Source organism: Aulonocara sp. 'chitande type north' Nkhata Bay, linkage group LG17, assembly GCF_057382095.1.
Source record: "Aulonocara sp. 'chitande type north' Nkhata Bay isolate Kocher_YH1m ecotype deep benthic linkage group LG17, A_spYH_male_GT1.1, whole genome shotgun sequence".
Taxonomy (NCBI): Eukaryota; Metazoa; Chordata; class Actinopteri; order Cichliformes; family Cichlidae; genus Aulonocara; species Aulonocara sp. 'chitande type north' Nkhata Bay.
The window spans coordinates 3,119,971-3,136,443 of record NC_141360.1 but is presented as its reverse complement, the minus strand read 5'-3'; the positions used below and the strand labels follow the sequence as shown (position 1 = coordinate 3,136,443).

General features: G+C 40.5%; 2 protein-coding genes across 2 annotated transcripts in view; both read right to left on the bottom strand.

Annotated features, from left to right (window-relative positions):
* The window catches only part of LOC147309449 (serine/threonine-protein kinase pim-2-like), a 581,324-nt gene that overhangs the window by 172,383 nt on the left and 392,468 nt on the right, over window positions 1-16,473 (bottom strand). The gene's annotated exons all lie outside the window — the stretch shown is intronic.
* Window positions 1-16,473, bottom strand: part of zdhhc17 (zDHHC palmitoyltransferase 17) — a 35,699-nt gene that overhangs the window by 13,091 nt on the left and 6,135 nt on the right. The window contains exons 2-10 of the mRNA XM_086270302.1: window positions 10,617-10,720; window positions 9,946-10,068; window positions 7,089-7,166; window positions 5,949-6,093; window positions 5,588-5,652; window positions 4,546-4,708; window positions 4,265-4,390; window positions 3,015-3,157; window positions 1,987-2,087 (exon numbers count right to left, since the gene is read on the bottom strand). Of these exons, the coding sequence (XP_086126428.1) occupies window positions 1,987-2,087; window positions 3,015-3,157; window positions 4,265-4,390; window positions 4,546-4,708; window positions 5,588-5,652; window positions 5,949-6,093; window positions 7,089-7,166; window positions 9,946-10,068; window positions 10,617-10,720 (1,048 nt within the window). The remainder of the gene's footprint in view (window positions 1-1,986; window positions 2,088-3,014; window positions 3,158-4,264; window positions 4,391-4,545; window positions 4,709-5,587; window positions 5,653-5,948; window positions 6,094-7,088; window positions 7,167-9,945; window positions 10,069-10,616; window positions 10,721-16,473) is intronic.

Here is a 16,473-nt window from a genome sequence, read left to right as displayed (position 1 = left end):
ACCACCCACCTCCCATGCTACAGTCAGCAAACTGCTTGCTAAGTTTCGTGAAACTGGTTCAGTGTTGGATTTGCCAAAATGTGGACGCAAGAAAACTGTCACTAATGAAGAAACATCAGATTTTGTTCAGTGATGAGGCAAACTTTTATGTGAATGGTGAAGTTAACAAACAAAACCACCGCTATTGGTCTGACACTAACCCACATTGGATGGATCCCTCCAAGACTGTTGGAACAACAAAAGTGATGGTTTGGTGTGGTATATGGGGTACAACGATAGTGGGTCCATTCTTCATCAATGGAAACCTCAAGGCCACTGGATGTTTGAAATTGCTACATGATGATGTGTTTCCCTCTTTCTGCACTGAAGCTGGCACGTTCCCTGAGTTTTTCCAGCAAGATGGTGCACCACCACATTATGGGTGCCAGGTCCGAGCATTCCTAGATGAACAGTTTCCTGGAAAGTGGATTGGTCGTCGTGGGCCAGTTGAATGGCCCCAAGGTCTCCAGATCTGACCCACTTAGACTTTTATCTTTGGGGTCAGCTGAAGGCAATTGTCTATGGTGTGAAGATACGAGATGTGCAGCACCTGAAACTACGGATACTGGATGCCTGTGCTGGCATTTCTCCTGCAGTGTTGCTATCAGTGTGTGAAGAGTGGGAGAAGAGGGTTGCATTGACAATCCAACACAATGGGCAGCACACTGAACACATTTTATAAGTGGTCAGAAACTTGTAAATAACTCATGAAAGAATAAAGTTACGTTGAAAGCAAGCACACCATTGTTTTTCTTCTGACATTACCAATAAGTTTGATGCGTCACATGGCCCTCTTCCTATTGAAGAAACAAAAGTTGTATCCAAGATGGCCGACTTCTAAATGGCCACCATGGTCACCGCCCATCTGGAGGAGTTTGCCCCCTCACATATACTAATGTGCCACAAACAGGACTTTAATATCACCAACCATTCCCATTTTATTACGGTGTATCCATACAAATGGCCCACCCTGTACAAGATTCTCCACACCCAGCAATCACATTTACAAAACATGTACTCGTATTTATGACTGATTCATGAAAGGGTCTTTGTAGCATGACTTATCCGTAAATCAAGATTAAAGATACTGCTTTAACATATAAGTGAACTAACCCCAAAAATGTGGACAATAATTTTTACAGTTAAATGATGTGTCACACACACAAGTCCAAGAAAAATATGACAGCGGTGGGCTGAAAAGAGCTTCACAAGAAGCTAACTGATCGCCTTTTTTAACAAATAGATCAGCAGTTGATGCTGAGGAATTCGTCAAGCTGAATCCTCAGAGACAATTTTTTAAATCTTTTAGTGCTTGTTCAAAGCAGCAGCCACAGTGCTGATAATAAAGCAGAGTCAAACACTGAATCCCCACATTGCAAGTCTCTCTCTCTGCAAAAGACTCTTAAATCAGCTAAAGTCCAAAACTACACACGAGTTAATTCAACATAACCGTTCATTGAAAGTTTTCTGTTTGAGACCATCTCCAAATAATATCACAGCTTTCTGCTCCGAAAACAGTTTTTACACTTTTTTTGCACAGATATTGTGAGTGATACTAAATTTTCCTCAGAGAGAGTAAAGACTGATGTCCTCGCACAGCGGCTCATCACAGAAAGTGTTTCTAGAAGTGTTTTTAACTCCAGACCATGAAAGCATCGACATTATTTTATTACATTTCTGTTTTTTGGCTTTAGACAGCTGTTTGAATCACTCCCATTTACTCCTCTTTTGTCACTGTCAACAATGTCACAGTGATGACCTATCAGGTTTCCAGTTTTACTGAGCTTTGTTTTTACCCTTCTTACAAAAATTGCTAATTTCATCTTCCTGAATATGTTCTCAGTGAGCATGACCTGTAAAGGCAGGCTGTCTTGGTGCTCTAATTTCAGTTCCTTTGATATTTTGTGCATTGGGTAGTGTGGAGTCCACGAAAAACCAAAAGGATATCATTCCAGAACCAATAAAACCAGGTGGTGTACATCCAAAACTTGGTCGCCAGGTAGATTCCCAGAGGGAGAGCGCTGTGCATGGAGTGGTCAAAAAAAGCCCTACAGAGAGAGAAGAGAAGCTGTTTAGCAGTAGGCGGCACTACCTCACTACACTTTCCATGAATGCTATTTGTGCAAACTTTTAACACATCAGCGTGATGCATTCACTGTTGCTAGACTGAATGACACATTTAACCCTGCTCTTTTGACCACATATGGACTCAAGGAAGTATGACGCTTCATCTCTCTGTGCTGCAGTCAAACAGCTGCAAAAATACACGAAGCCATTAGCTGATGACAAACTGCAGCTTGACTCAACAGCATTTACTCACACGACTATTTGTTAAACCAAGTAAGAATTCCAAGATTGTCAGTAAATATGAAGCTGACACCATGGATGATGAATGTTATTGTAGCCAGAGAGCTAACTGCAAGGCACAGTGAATCCTACCAACAGGCCCAGATGGTGGTGGTAATGGGGATCAAACAATGAGTAACATAGTGTCTGTGTGTATGGAGAAGGGGCCGAGCGTTTGAAAAAGGATGAGACAGAGATGAATCTGTGTCAAGTTGTGATTCTGTTCTGTTCATGTGCAGTGTGACGACACTTGGGTGTGCGCGATGGTCACACTAAACTCTACAGACAGATTTTTCCTCATCCTAGTGCAACACACATTTCTATCTGATTATTAAAAATGACACATCCTTGTCAGGTGTTTGACTGAGTGCGAATCTTTTGGCAGCTAACAATGTTTCCTGTGGTGTGAAAAACTAAAAGCACAACAGAAACATTTATGAGCAAAAAAAAAAAAAACAGTTAGACTTTTTCTCTTAAATCCACCTCATGTGAACTCCAGTTCAACTGCTACACTTGAGATCTAATCAACCAACATTTAAATGCACAAAATTACCTAATGATAACAAATGTGCTAAATATGATGTAATAATCTCTTTAGTAATCTCTGTACTGTTGTGATTGAGACATACTTGGAGAGGAACTGCACTGCAACCCAGACACCGGCGTACATGACGCCCTTTATCAGCCAGGAGTCGATGTCCAGGTCAGCGATGAAACCAACTAACCAGATGACCACGAAGGGCGTTCCCAGCATCACCTTCTGCCTGAACTCCTGGAGGAGCAGAGACACGTGGACAGGACAATGAGGGGGAGGGAGAAATGGTAAGTTTGACTTTTCTGACAGATGCCATGATTTCAAAGTGTATTTTTCAATTAACTGTCTGTTTATACCACTCAAAGCTGTAAGTCCTTTGACCCTCTCCTTGATAGTTGATGTTGACAAAAATGCACAAGACCTTTTGATCCTGGGTTGCGTAATGAATCCATATTGATAGCCTGACCAGATTTTTTTAATCTCCATTGATATTTTCCATAACTTTAAAGCTTTTTAGACCAGAAGGTAAAAAAAAAAAAGGTTTCCATGGCAAATATCTCAATTTCAAGCAGCAATTTAATCAATTTAGCTGCATTCCACAACTAAACCTACAACTAAAGCTCACTACAGCACACAGCCTGAAACTAAAGGCTGCACTAATGTGGACACCCCAAAATGGGATGGTGAGTTTATCTTCTACTTCTCAAATCTATAAACATATTCAGTTTGTTTGTGTTCTAGATTTCTGTCTAATTTACCTTAATTAGCTAAGAGTATCCAGGGAGACAGACAGAAAGATGGAAACAGAAAAATGAAAGCAGAGTTCAAACAGAATTTTAAGCACTGTTAATAACTACTGTTCTAAAAAATCTCTTGAGAGAAAGGGGAAAAAAGTCTGTATCTTCTATGAGAGTGGGAATTATTAACCACAGACATAGGTCACTCTGGCTTTAACGCCCACTTAACACATCCCACATTCAAGCATTCAGGCTCAGTCAAGCTCAGACTTTGATCAGAAAAAGGTTCTTTATCACGATGGAAGTGAATGACCATGATGACGCATCATAACAGATCTGACTCTCTGGCAACTGCAGACATGCTGTGGCAGTGCAGAAAGAGGCTAAGCCTGAGCAGGCTGGTCTGAGCATGTCTGTTGGAAATGAAAAGATGAAAGAGCTTTAATGGCAAAGTTTAGACAGCTGGACCTGATTTTATTCTTCAAATGCGACTTGGACTGCTACATAATGATAATCGTTTTTTGTGTAGCATTGATGTTGTGCCTTTCACTTATTTACAAAGCCTCTGCGCTTGGTTTCTGGCTAGCGTAACCATGTCTGTTTCTACCTTGTCCATCTTCAGTCTCTTCAGGTAGGACGGGCTGTCGTAGCCTTTGGCCTGCCGTGCTTCCTGTAAGTGATTGATCATCCAAACGTTCTTCCTTTGCTTGGCAAGATCCAGTGGTGTTTCGCCCTGAAAAATAATAAAAAGAACAGCTGCTGCATACATTTAAAAGACATATTTTAGCTGTGTGCGCACTGAAAGAAGATCCAGAAGAGGCTGCCATCCTGGCTAACAGCCTGGCATGCTTACAGGGAGACGCTGGTTCACAGAGAACCGTGGCTTACCTTGATGTTCTGTGCATCGACGTTAGCGTTGGCGTCCAGCAGCAGGCTGATGACGGTGGTGTTGCCGGCCAGCACGGCCCAGTGCAGCGCCGTGTTCTTGTGATATTTGTCACCCAGGTTGACAGACACGTTGAAGGTGAGTAGCAGCCTGGTGGGATCCACACTGTCACACAGAGGAGGAGATCCAGGCAAGATGAGTCAAACTAAAGTAAAGGGCATCTTACAAACAGGCTCTTCATAAAAAAATGGTTTTATTTACACACTTCCTAATCGTGAAAGCTTCGCGCTGTTACATTGCGACCATTTCCTTCTATATGAACCACGAAGTTAAAATGCAAAATCCCAGAAAAACAGCTGATTAGGGAATATTCATATGAAGCTGAGTAGCAACATGAAGAACCCGCCTGTGTGTGACCAGTGTGTATATAATTATTAAATACTATAACTAACTCTAAGTTCTACTATAGAATTAACATATCTTGTCAGTGGTAAATTACAGCGGTAAGGGAAAGTATGCAATCCCAATGGAATTTCCTGTTTTTTTCCTCAATTGATTGGTTGTAAAACGGGACCTGATCTTAATATAAGCCACAAGTACACAAGAAAACACAGAAACAATTAGAATCTTCTGTGGTTTTACTGAACTTTATTGCATTGCTGGTGGAAAGTCTTGGATTTAATAACTCTGCAGACCTCCTTCAGCAGCAATAACAGCACACTAGCATCTCTGGGAGCGAATTCTAAGGACGTCTGATGTCAACAGCTCTCCGAGATGACTCTCTTCCTAATGGGGCCCTCTCCAAAAGACACATTTTCTCAGTCTGGATTCATTCTGTGGTGGATTTAGTTTGATGTTTAGGGCCATTGTCCTGCTACAGAGCTTCCCTGACATCATCTTGTAAAAGACCTCAATAAATTTGGGAATACAAACCAGTGAAGTGTTGCCAGTTAAAATAAACTGTTTGGACATAATTGTGGATTAAATAACGATGGGACAAATTTAAAGATGCAAAGTAAAAACAGACATTTAAAACAAACACACCTGTGTGTCCTGTAAGCCGCCCACATTAGTGGAGTCATGCCATTCTGATCCATCATGTCCACATCCTGTTACAGAGGGAAGACAAATGACCACATCTGAAGAAGCTGAAAAAGCCATGGAGAGGCAAAAGAGAGGCAATAAGGCTCCCCCTGATGGAGAGAACTGGCATTATTAAAATACAGACTACTCTCAGAGTGGCTTTAAAACAAACAAACAAACAAACAACCAGAAAGCAAACCAGCGGAGGGATATATGTTACTGTATCTCACACTGGCAGCAACAAGACTTTTAAACATATGCCAGAAAAATCCACATAAGCACATTCGCTCTTGTGAAAATACTGAGCTGCAGCGTTCTCTACCTGTCCTTTGGCAATGAGGTAGGCCACGATGGAAGTGTGGCCGAACTGGGCGGCCAAATGGACGCAGCTGCAGCCCTCGCCATCGATCAAAGACGGGTCAGCACCATATTTCATGAGCTGCACCACCATAGATAGATGGCCTTGTCTAGAAAAGATAAACACACAATAAAGGGATCATTTAAAAGACGCACAAACTGATCTTGAAGTTTTACTCCACAGCTAGAGAAAGTAACAAATAAAAACAGCTGTTAGCATGCACAAGATAAAACGATGTGTCTTTTAGAGGCCCCGGCTTCCTTACTTGCTTTGAGTTGGTGACCAAGGTAAACATCTACAGTCTCAAATGGCCCTCACATGATTGATGAAGCCTTGAGGCTGACTGCCTGGCTCTTCTTATCATTTTATTTCTATGGTGGCTGCATGCTTTTACTGCATACAGTATATTGGATCTTAAAACTGGCTTTTTATGACCAACACTGTCTACGATATAAACGTCTCAGAAAGGGCAATAAAGATTTGAGAAACTACAGGTGAAAAAGACAGAAATTCACAGCTTCAGTTTAACTTTATTGCCTGAGAGAGTTAAAGTGTGTATCGGTTTCCCTGCACAAAAGCGTGACTGTTATTTGCTTATTATTCTGAGGTCATCCAGATTGAGGAGGCTGGGGGCTTTTTAAGGTTACTGGGCGCTGGAGAGGAGGCTATGGGGGTGGTTTGGGGGTCAAAGCAGAGGGTGACACACGACTCCTTGGTGTCAGTGTATCAGTGACGGTGCAGATGCCTGTCGTTAAATGTATCAATAATTCATGAGGAGACAGCTTCAGCCCCCTGTCTACATGCGAAAAGGAGGTGTGGATGTCATGTGAGCTCTTCCCTGTTATTAGTGGTCATTACAAAGGAAATCGATATTTAACTGTCAAACACTAAGGTTTAAAAAGAAAAAAGAATAAACAATAGATTTGGCTCAAGTTCACAAATGTTTGTTCGAGTGAAGCTCTAGCATTGTTGAACGTAACACAGAGAAGCTAAAATGTGTCTGTCAGATTTAGTCACTTTCTAATTAAAACATAATGACGAAACATAAAAACACTGATCTGTGGACGATTTCAGGCCACTGAGTAGCATATATCAGCGTGTCACCTGGTAGCCCAGTGCAGAGGTGTGGAGTTGAGGTCTCCTCCCAGTTGGTCAACTATAGCGCCCTTTGATATGTAGTACCTGCACACACAAACACAATCACCAGGTGAAGCATTACACTTTGTATACCTGTGATATGGACCTCCTATTAATAGGTGTGGCTGTATAAGAAATATAAATCCCCTCTTCAGTCTTTTATGGTTGCTCAACACAGTTCTTTCACTATTTTTATTTACAACCTGGCACTCGAAATGCTCGACCAACTTGGCAAGATTTGGCATCTTGACAATCTCTCCATTATTAAGAATCAAGTTGAAACATGTTTTTGTGAGGTTTTAAACTGAACGTAAACTTTTAAATTGTGTCACTTAAACGAAAAGATTGAAAAAGAAACAATTTTCATAAGAAACAAGCTAATTTATAAGGCTGTTCAACCACATTTTAAAGCTTCAAAAAATAAAATCAGATTTTAATATCAGATTTATATTCATTTAGGAAAAGGTCATTCTTTAAATATTTAAGTCTATAAGCTACATAGCCTGCTAGATATGCAGGTATTTCACATTGTTGTAAGCAGAAATGCTGCATTTAATCTGATTACACTGTAAGTTTGTCAGTGTAGTATAATCAAAAAGATTTTTCTTAGTTGAAAGTTTGGTTACTGGTGTAACCTGGGTTCTCTGAAAACCAGGTGAGCCAAGTTTGAAAGAGACCTGCTGTTCACAACCACAAACACAGCCACCGAGTCAAGAGCAGTTACATTAAACCCAACATCTGTGCCTCATCTGTCCATGGAAGTGCACCAGTACAATTCCCTGTCATTTTAATGCCAGTTTACCTAAAAAGGAAGACTCATAAAGCAGCTGACAAATAAGCGTAGAAGTATATTACAGAGGTCAATGGCAATGTGATGGGATATACTGTGAAAGGCTGCCTCCATACCTGAAACTAATTAGTGTGAATGCTTGAAAAGCATTCACAGTATTGTTCTTCTAATCTTTATTATTATATTTTATCTATTCCGTACGTTTTTTGAAAGCCTACTCCTTCAAAACCGTTCAACTTAGAAAAACCATTCAAACATCGTTAGATTCCTATTCTTTTGGACATGATTGCTTGTATTTTTCTCATTTTTAACATTTATATTTTTAATTTTATTCAACTTTATTCAACAAAAATTTCCCATGTATTTCAATGGGGAGACCCTTCAAATTCTCATTCAACTTACTCATTTTTAAACTCTTACTACTTCAACATACGTTCACATAGAGCCACCATTCAAACTTTAAAACGAAGACAAGACATTCAACTATTCAACTTGTATTTATCTTTTCAATATCTATTATACTTTTTCTTCAGTTCCAGTTTAAGTTTCATGATGTTTTTTCACCCGTTTCAGAGTTTATAATGGGTGTGTATGGGACGGAATGTTGGGGCTAGAGTGAGGCAGCTCAACTGCTAGAGTGAGAGGAGCAAAAAAAATAATCTTAAAATCTTTTTTAAAACTGCTGCTGTGTCCGCAGCGTTTGCTCTACAGGTATGATTTTACCCTCAAAACGTAGCCATGGCTGTCCTCTTTCATCCAATGTGTTTACTATTGTACTAGGTGTTATGGTTCTTTCATAAATGTCACCAATGCACAGCCTCCTCCCTCCAACTCTTCCATAGACTCTAATGTTAAAATGGCTCAGAAGGTTCGTTTGAAAATCAGAAGAGCATGGTGTCTTTCCACTGTCACCACGTCCATATAATAAACTCCACAGACATGAAAACTGAGAATTAGGTAGACTAGAAGCTGCTGTCGCTCACGGTGAAAGAATTTTGTCAATACGACTTTTACTTTTCATTTGGGAACGATTTGTTTCGGCCTGACTTTTCTGTTCATTTTAAGCAGCAAAAGTGAGGCGCATGTCTGTGTACGTGTGTATGGAGCCATTGGGTGCGGTCACTATAGCAACCAGGCTCACACCTGCCTGCTTAACGAGCTCTGCCTGCCACTGTGCCAAGATTCATCTTAAGCACTTCTCTTTCAACTGCTGCTATGTCCACAGTGTTACAGCCATCATTTTACCCTCAAAACGTCGCCATCGTTGTTCTTTTTCCAACATCTTGTCTTTCAAAGCTCAGAGATGTAAACTTTTTAAACTGTGTGGGTCCAAGTGGAGGGATCACATTTTAGTCATTCAGTGATTCAAAGAATATGACCTTTTAATATTCTTTCAGATGTTTTCTGACTCTAAATGTTCTTTTCTCATTTCTTAGGTTTTTCTAATTTACAATTAAAACATTTTCAGCTTTTTTCCAACTTCTTCTTCTGTGTAACCTTCAGCTTTTAGCAGTTCAGCACTTTTGTTTTCAGGTTAAATTCGGGTTTTTTTTTTTTATCTCATTCAAAATTTTTAACTTAAATTCTGTAATTAATTCATTTCAGTGCATACATTCAGATTCAAGCATTCACACTGCAGTTTCTTCAGAAAATGCACTTTCTAGTTATAGTTGTAGTTTATAATCCTGTAAATGGCACCGCAGGTAATGAATATCCACATATTTTACTGCATCAACATAAACTATTAAAAAGGAAGTGGAAGTCAATAAAATGAAAAGCAAGATGAAAACGTAAATGAACGAATGGAGATCAACACAAATAGAAACAATGCCATTGTTTGACTCACTGGGTGCGAAGTATTACAGTTTTACAAAAATATTGAAATGTGTAAGACTAACTTGGTTTTGGTTTCTTCAATTCAGTTCTTTATATGAAACCAGAAGATGTCTTGTACATTTTGTTGAGTTGACCAAAGAGCTACACTGTAATCTCTGACTACCTGACAACCTCAACACATGATCTGAATTAACTCACTTGACCAAGTCTATCCTGTTGTTGATGGCGGCCCAGTGAAGGAGCGTTACGTTTTCTTTGTCTGGCTGCCGAACATCGAAACCTGCCTCCACCAACTCCCTGCAGCGCTCGAAGATGCCGTACCTAAGGCAGAGGGGGGAGGATTAAAGTATGTACAAATGCCAGATATACAAATGCACAAACATAAACAAACACAGCGTGAAATACATAAAACTAAGAGATGCTGAGAAAATCTGCACACAAAACTGGAAAATAAAAAAAAGCAAACACCCAAACAAGACACCCACACTGTGGCATAAAATGGCAAGTGAATAATCTCAACCTCAAATCAAAATAACATAAATCTAGTATCCAGTGTTACAGCCACTCAGAGCTATATATATCTTTTTTTCCATCAGGAACATATTTTCAAGCTTCGTCTCTTCCCAACAATAAGTCATCTCATGTCCTGACCTTGCAAATGACTTTCTTTACATACAGTGAATCAGAAAACCACAGATGAAAACATGGTGGGCTTCAGATTTAAAACCTGCGGTATGTTGACAACACAAAAACACAGAAACAAACACGCAAAGATGCGGGCTCCTATTAGACCAGCTGGTAACTAGACAACAATGTCACCTTCATAAGTCACACTGGTGTGATAACAGTAACACACACAATCCACTTACTGTGTGGCTTTGACAATGTCCCAGGTGCTGTAGTCATCCACGTGGTTTTTACGGCTGACATTCTCACTGTAGCCGTGATTGTAATGACTCTGGGGTTTGATTTCCTACAAGTAAACAGGGAGGACAAAAGACAGTTAAGTTCCTGCCTATGTTTGAGGTGACATCACAGGATTTTTGTACTAAAATTGTAAATTTCCAATTAATAAAAAAAAGCAAGTCCAGGGATCAGAGCTCACATCACGATACTGACAATTTTATAGCAAAAAGCTGAAGAGTTTAGAATCTCTGGGAGTAAAACAATGCTATTAAGCAAGGCTGCAGAATAACATGTGACTCTTCTTATCATGCTAAAAAGGAGCTAAAGACCGTAAGCACCGTCAATACAGTAGCAATAAAAGAATCTGACAAAAATCAATGACTACAGACAGATCGTCTTGAACTTGTTTGCTCAAACTGGTAAATGGACTGATTCTTACATAGTGCTTTTCTAATCTCCGGAGTACTCAAAGCGCTCATACCACCCATCACCTACTCACACAAGCACTGTCTTCTATGCTTTTAAGTTTTACTAACTACCATTCAGACATATTCATACTTCGATGGATGCACTGGACAGCAACTTGAGGTTAATACTTTGCCCAAGGATATTTGGCATGCAGACTAGGGGGAGCCAGGGATCGAACCACCAACCCTCCGAACAGTAGACGACCTGCTCTCCAGAGCCACAGCCACCCGTTTCTCAATCTCGTGGGGCTGAGCGCCATTTGTCCCTCTAAGAAGTTGGACTTGGACAGCATGGAGTCGAGTAACTAGGTAGCATGATGGTATTTGTAAAGGCGAAAAAGACTTGTAAATATCAGAAATCAGAGGGCAGAGCAGGCCAGACTTCTTTGAGCCAATAGGACGGCAACAGTAACTCAAAAAAACCCACTTGTTAAACCAAGGAATGGAGAAGTGCATCTCTGAATGAACAACAGGATGAACCTTGAAGCAGATGAAGACACATCAGGTGCTACTCCTAAGATCAGTAAACTGAGACTACATTCGGAGAACAACATTTGGAGAGCAGGAGCAGAATTAGCTGTAAAGAGTGTGAAAGCATGGATCCATTTTGCCTCATGTTATTGTTTGTGCACAGACTTGTTTGACGAAAGTTGACAACAAACTGTGTCAAATTCAAAACTGTCAAAAGATGAGAGGACACAGGCCATCAAGTGTACTGCAACCCTGACAATATTATCTAGAATTACTACCAGACTTGCCTTTTTTGGAAATGAAATGACATCACTTCACTGTATTTTCTTTGGACATTTGTTTGAAATGTGGTCATAACGACCAAAAAGGTGATCTGCCAGTCACACCAAACTTCTGTTCATGTTTGAGTCCAAGTAAGTCCAGATATTGCCACCAACAACGTAAAGGCAAAAAAAGAAGAAGAAAATATCCCCACTGGGTTGGAATACTGGGAAAACGTTCAAGATACCACACCACACATAAACAGTTGTTTACTGATTCTTAGATGCAGTTTTGGTTTGGCTTGGTTCAAGCTGCAAAAACATAAACAGATGGTCATTATCCGACAACAGCAGGGTCAACAAGGGCACAAGTGACAAAATACATATAGAACAAAACTTGCAGTGGAGTAAAAACTTGGACGGGGAATTAGATGACTATAACCAAATGCTATGAAGTAAGCATGTAAGATCAGCGAGGACAACAACTGTTCTGTAGACATTTGCAACAGAACTACATGATAAAGACGTCAGTCAAGATTCATTTCATAAATTTGTTTCAACAAGAGATGAAAACAGATGACTTAAGGAGAAAATGTGTCTGCATGGGCCTTCATTTGAACACATTTTCTAAACTTACTTGCACCCTCAGCACTGACACTGAGGAGCTGCAGCAATGTCACTGATTGCATGCACCGTGACCAATGCAGCAAGCATATCTGGCCCATAAAGGCCAAAAAGGCTTTGAAAAGACCACTGTGACAGAAACAAGTTTAGGACGCAGTGCACTGCAGGGGACAGGCTCCTGGAAATGCACACACAGTGTAGTGCTCCAGAACACTTCAGCTTTTATATAAATAGCTAATCACAGTATTCAATTATAAAAAGAGAATAAAAGCAGCAGGAGACCAGCTTGTTGTGTCCTGCAGCTGCTGAGGATCTCTTCTGTCACATGGATGTGGTGACTGTGCTACTCACATTCAATTAGCCTCCATGGTAACGCCTCAGAAACCACAATTAGCCTCGATCACCCGGAAATGAGAGCTGCATCTGGTAAACACAGAGGCTTCCACTCTGCCTTTAGCCAGTGAGACTCGTAACTTTGAGAGTGGGCACTGAGCCCAATGTTAAACTGGGGTAAGCTGCTTCTTCTTCATTGCTTTTAAGACCTTTTAAAATGAAAAAGGACATAAACACAAGGCAGAGAGAGAAACAAATTATGTATGAAATTTAGAGTCTAAACTGCGATCATGTCTCAGGAAGAGATACCAACCTTACAGTATTCCAGCAACATTACCACCTTAAAATCCCATGGTTTGACTTTTACACAGCCTTTCATGTCTTTTTGGCTGTGCTGCTGCTGCCACGCACTTAAGATTGAGAAATAATGAGGCATCCTCTGGGGAGGTGGCTGAGGATACGACAGACCTGTGTAGAGCTGCTAGGTAGCTTGAGGTGAGATCTCAGTGGCCACAGGGACTACAAGCTCATGATTATGTTCAGTGTTTAGCTTTAACTTCCCTACAGAGTCACAGGGATCTATCTGTGGAACCCGTGTGTCTCCCACCTTCGGGAAAAGGAGAAAAGTGCACAGGAAAAAGCAATACAGACAGGTTTGTTTAACAAGAATATAAGAACTTCACTAGTTTATAACAATTTAAAAAAGAATACACAGCTCAGTGAGATGCTTCTTTTCCCATAGAGCCATCTGTACAAACAGTAGCATGCTGAGCTACAAGACAAAAATCACAATTTACTTTATTTTGATTAGCCCACAGAGTTAGATGCATCAGAGCTGAGTAAATCTGCCAGTGACAGCTGTGACTGCAGCCTGCCAGCGGTCGCCCTAAACACTACTGAGCAGCGACGTATAATTAATACAAAAAATATGTACAAAGTGTCCACACGTGATCGTCTTTTGAACAGCATTCTCTGAATCTTTTTGTTGAACTGCATGAGCAATAAACATATTTTCCTGTGTTAGCACTCAGTGCTATCTATTTATTTATATCTTCCAGACATTTATGAAACATATGGTGGGATAGTCTTATAAAACCAATCAACCAGAGCACTTGGTTGAGTGATCACTGTGTCCATCCTTTAAAGCCCAAAGAGCTCAGATGACTGTTTGACAAAGTAGAGTTGATGGTAATGGCATTTTTATGAAGCGCACTACAACACATGACCTCAACATGGCATCTTCACATCTGTTTAATAAAATAAGAAGCACTTGTGTTTAGGGCTGCCACGATTAGTCGACTAGACACGATTACGTCGACTATCAAAATCGTCGTCGACGAATTTAATAGTCGACGCGTCGTTTGAAGCTTTGAGATCCCAAAAGACGCAGGAATAAGTAGTAGGGTTTAAGAGTGTAATAACGGACTGAAACAGAAGATGGCAGCACTGCATGTACAAGGATGCCAGCTGCCGTTAAACCCCGAAGAAGAAGAAACTGTGTCCCAGAATTCATAGCGCAGCCCTGCTCAGTTTCCAACAATGGCGGCAGCTAGTTAGTTGTAATATTACTCTTATTATTCTTTCTGGGTCACAAAATAAACATTTAACATATTTTCAGGCAAGAATGTAGCTGTGTAAACCTCAAATATCTGCTCAGTTTATCAAGACACCGCATATTTTCAAAAGCGCTCCGACGTTTTCGGAGACGTCTGTTACCCACTAGCTCGATAGCTAGCCGGGGTTCAAGGCTCACTAGAGCCGGTGAGAACACCAGACTCCCGGCAAATCGTTTTCAAACCCACCGCCGTCTTTCGCTACTCAGGTTAAACATGATACATAAGTCACTTAGAGCAGCGGTCTCCAACCTTTTTTGCACCACGGTTTACACGGTTTATGCCCGACAATATTTTCACGGACCGGCCTTTAAGGTGTCGCGGATAAATACAACAAAATAAAACTAGTACCGGTACCGAAAAAAAGAAGATTTATTCATAACACACGTGAAAAGACCAGAGTTAACGATAAAAACGATAACAAAATGACGCTGAATACCGATAAAGACCCTGAAAACCATACATTTCACACCTGAGCCTCAACTCTCGCGGCCCGGTACCAAACGACTCACGGACCGGTACCGGTCCGAGGCCCAGGGGTTGGGGACCACTGACTTAGATAACTTAAAAATGTTATTGTTTGGCTTTTTTTGAGATGCTCGAGAATTTACTCCGGTGTCCTGTTATATTTTAGATGGCAAGAGTTTATTAAACTTCACCGAAACAATCTGCAAATGTCATTAAAATTCAATAAACTATCATCTTGTCTTTATTTTTAGTTAGCACAGACCTTAAACACTTAAAGCTGTAAGCTAATGATAGTTATATAAGAGCAGATGCTGCTGGTGCAATAAGCTGTACGTTTTACAGCTTATTGTAAAACGTACAGCTTATTGCTGGATGATGATCTGATTAGTCGACTAATCGCAAAAATAATCGGTGACTAGTCGACTATCAAAATAATCGTTTGTGGCAGCCCTACTTGTGTTTTTTGATGGTATTAAAAACTTTACCATCAAAATTTCTAAATACCCTGGTATACCATAGTAGTATCCAAGCCTACTTATGGCTTTCAGAAAATAAAGCATAAATGCAACCATCCAACCTCTTTGCTTTTTATCTAGTTCATGGTAGCAGGGGCGCCTGGAGTCTAGCCCAGCTGTCACAGGGTGAGAGGTGGGGTACACACTGGATAGGTCAACAGTCCATCACAGGGCTAACACAAAGAGGCAGATCATCATTCTCACTCACATTTGTAATCAGCAATTAACCAAACACATGTGCCTCTGGACTGTGGCAGGAAACTAGGACGAGTAAATGTAAACTCCAAACACTCGGAACCTTCTTCTTCTAGCCCTGTTACAGTAAATGGTATTATTTACTTTGTCTGGCTTAACATACAGCAATATGGCATTGTCTGCTTTTCGAACCAGGCCTCAAAAACCAGTATTAGCAATATTAACATCAGCCATACGTATCAAGTGCAAAAAACGTAGCACTAAAAACAAATACAACTAAGTCTAGGGTTTCGGAAAGGAAATCATGTTGCTTTCTTTAGATTGAGGCAGTTCTCTATGGTTCCTAAATCTCAGGCACTGCAAATCATCAGAGAGACCACCATTCAAACAGTGATGAGGGAAGGAAAAACAAGCTACAACCTATAACTTTGTTTTACATGGTAAATCAGGTTGAGGGAGAGGATAGAAGACGAGGGTGGAGCAGAGATATTAAGGTGACTACTTGCTGCTTTTTTCTTTCTATTTTAGGAGCATCAAAGCTGCCAAAATTCATTTGTACTTTCACTGCCAAGGTTTAGTCATTTGACAAATCCACATAACCCCATGTGTTCCTCAGTTTAGTCCAACTGCCAAGGGGAGGAAATAAAAAAGTGGGAGTAAAGAGCTGCTGAAAATGATTTAAATATGATCATGACTGCACTGAACTTTTTTTTTTCTGTTTGGCTGACAAACAGAAGCCGGATACTAAATGTGAAACTCAAAGCCTGAATATTCAGTTGTGTGCAATTCTGTTAAGGAATCTGCTTTCCTGTTAGCGGAGGGAAGCGGGAAGAGCGGGCTCATCTATAGACTCACAGACACCAGATGTTACATC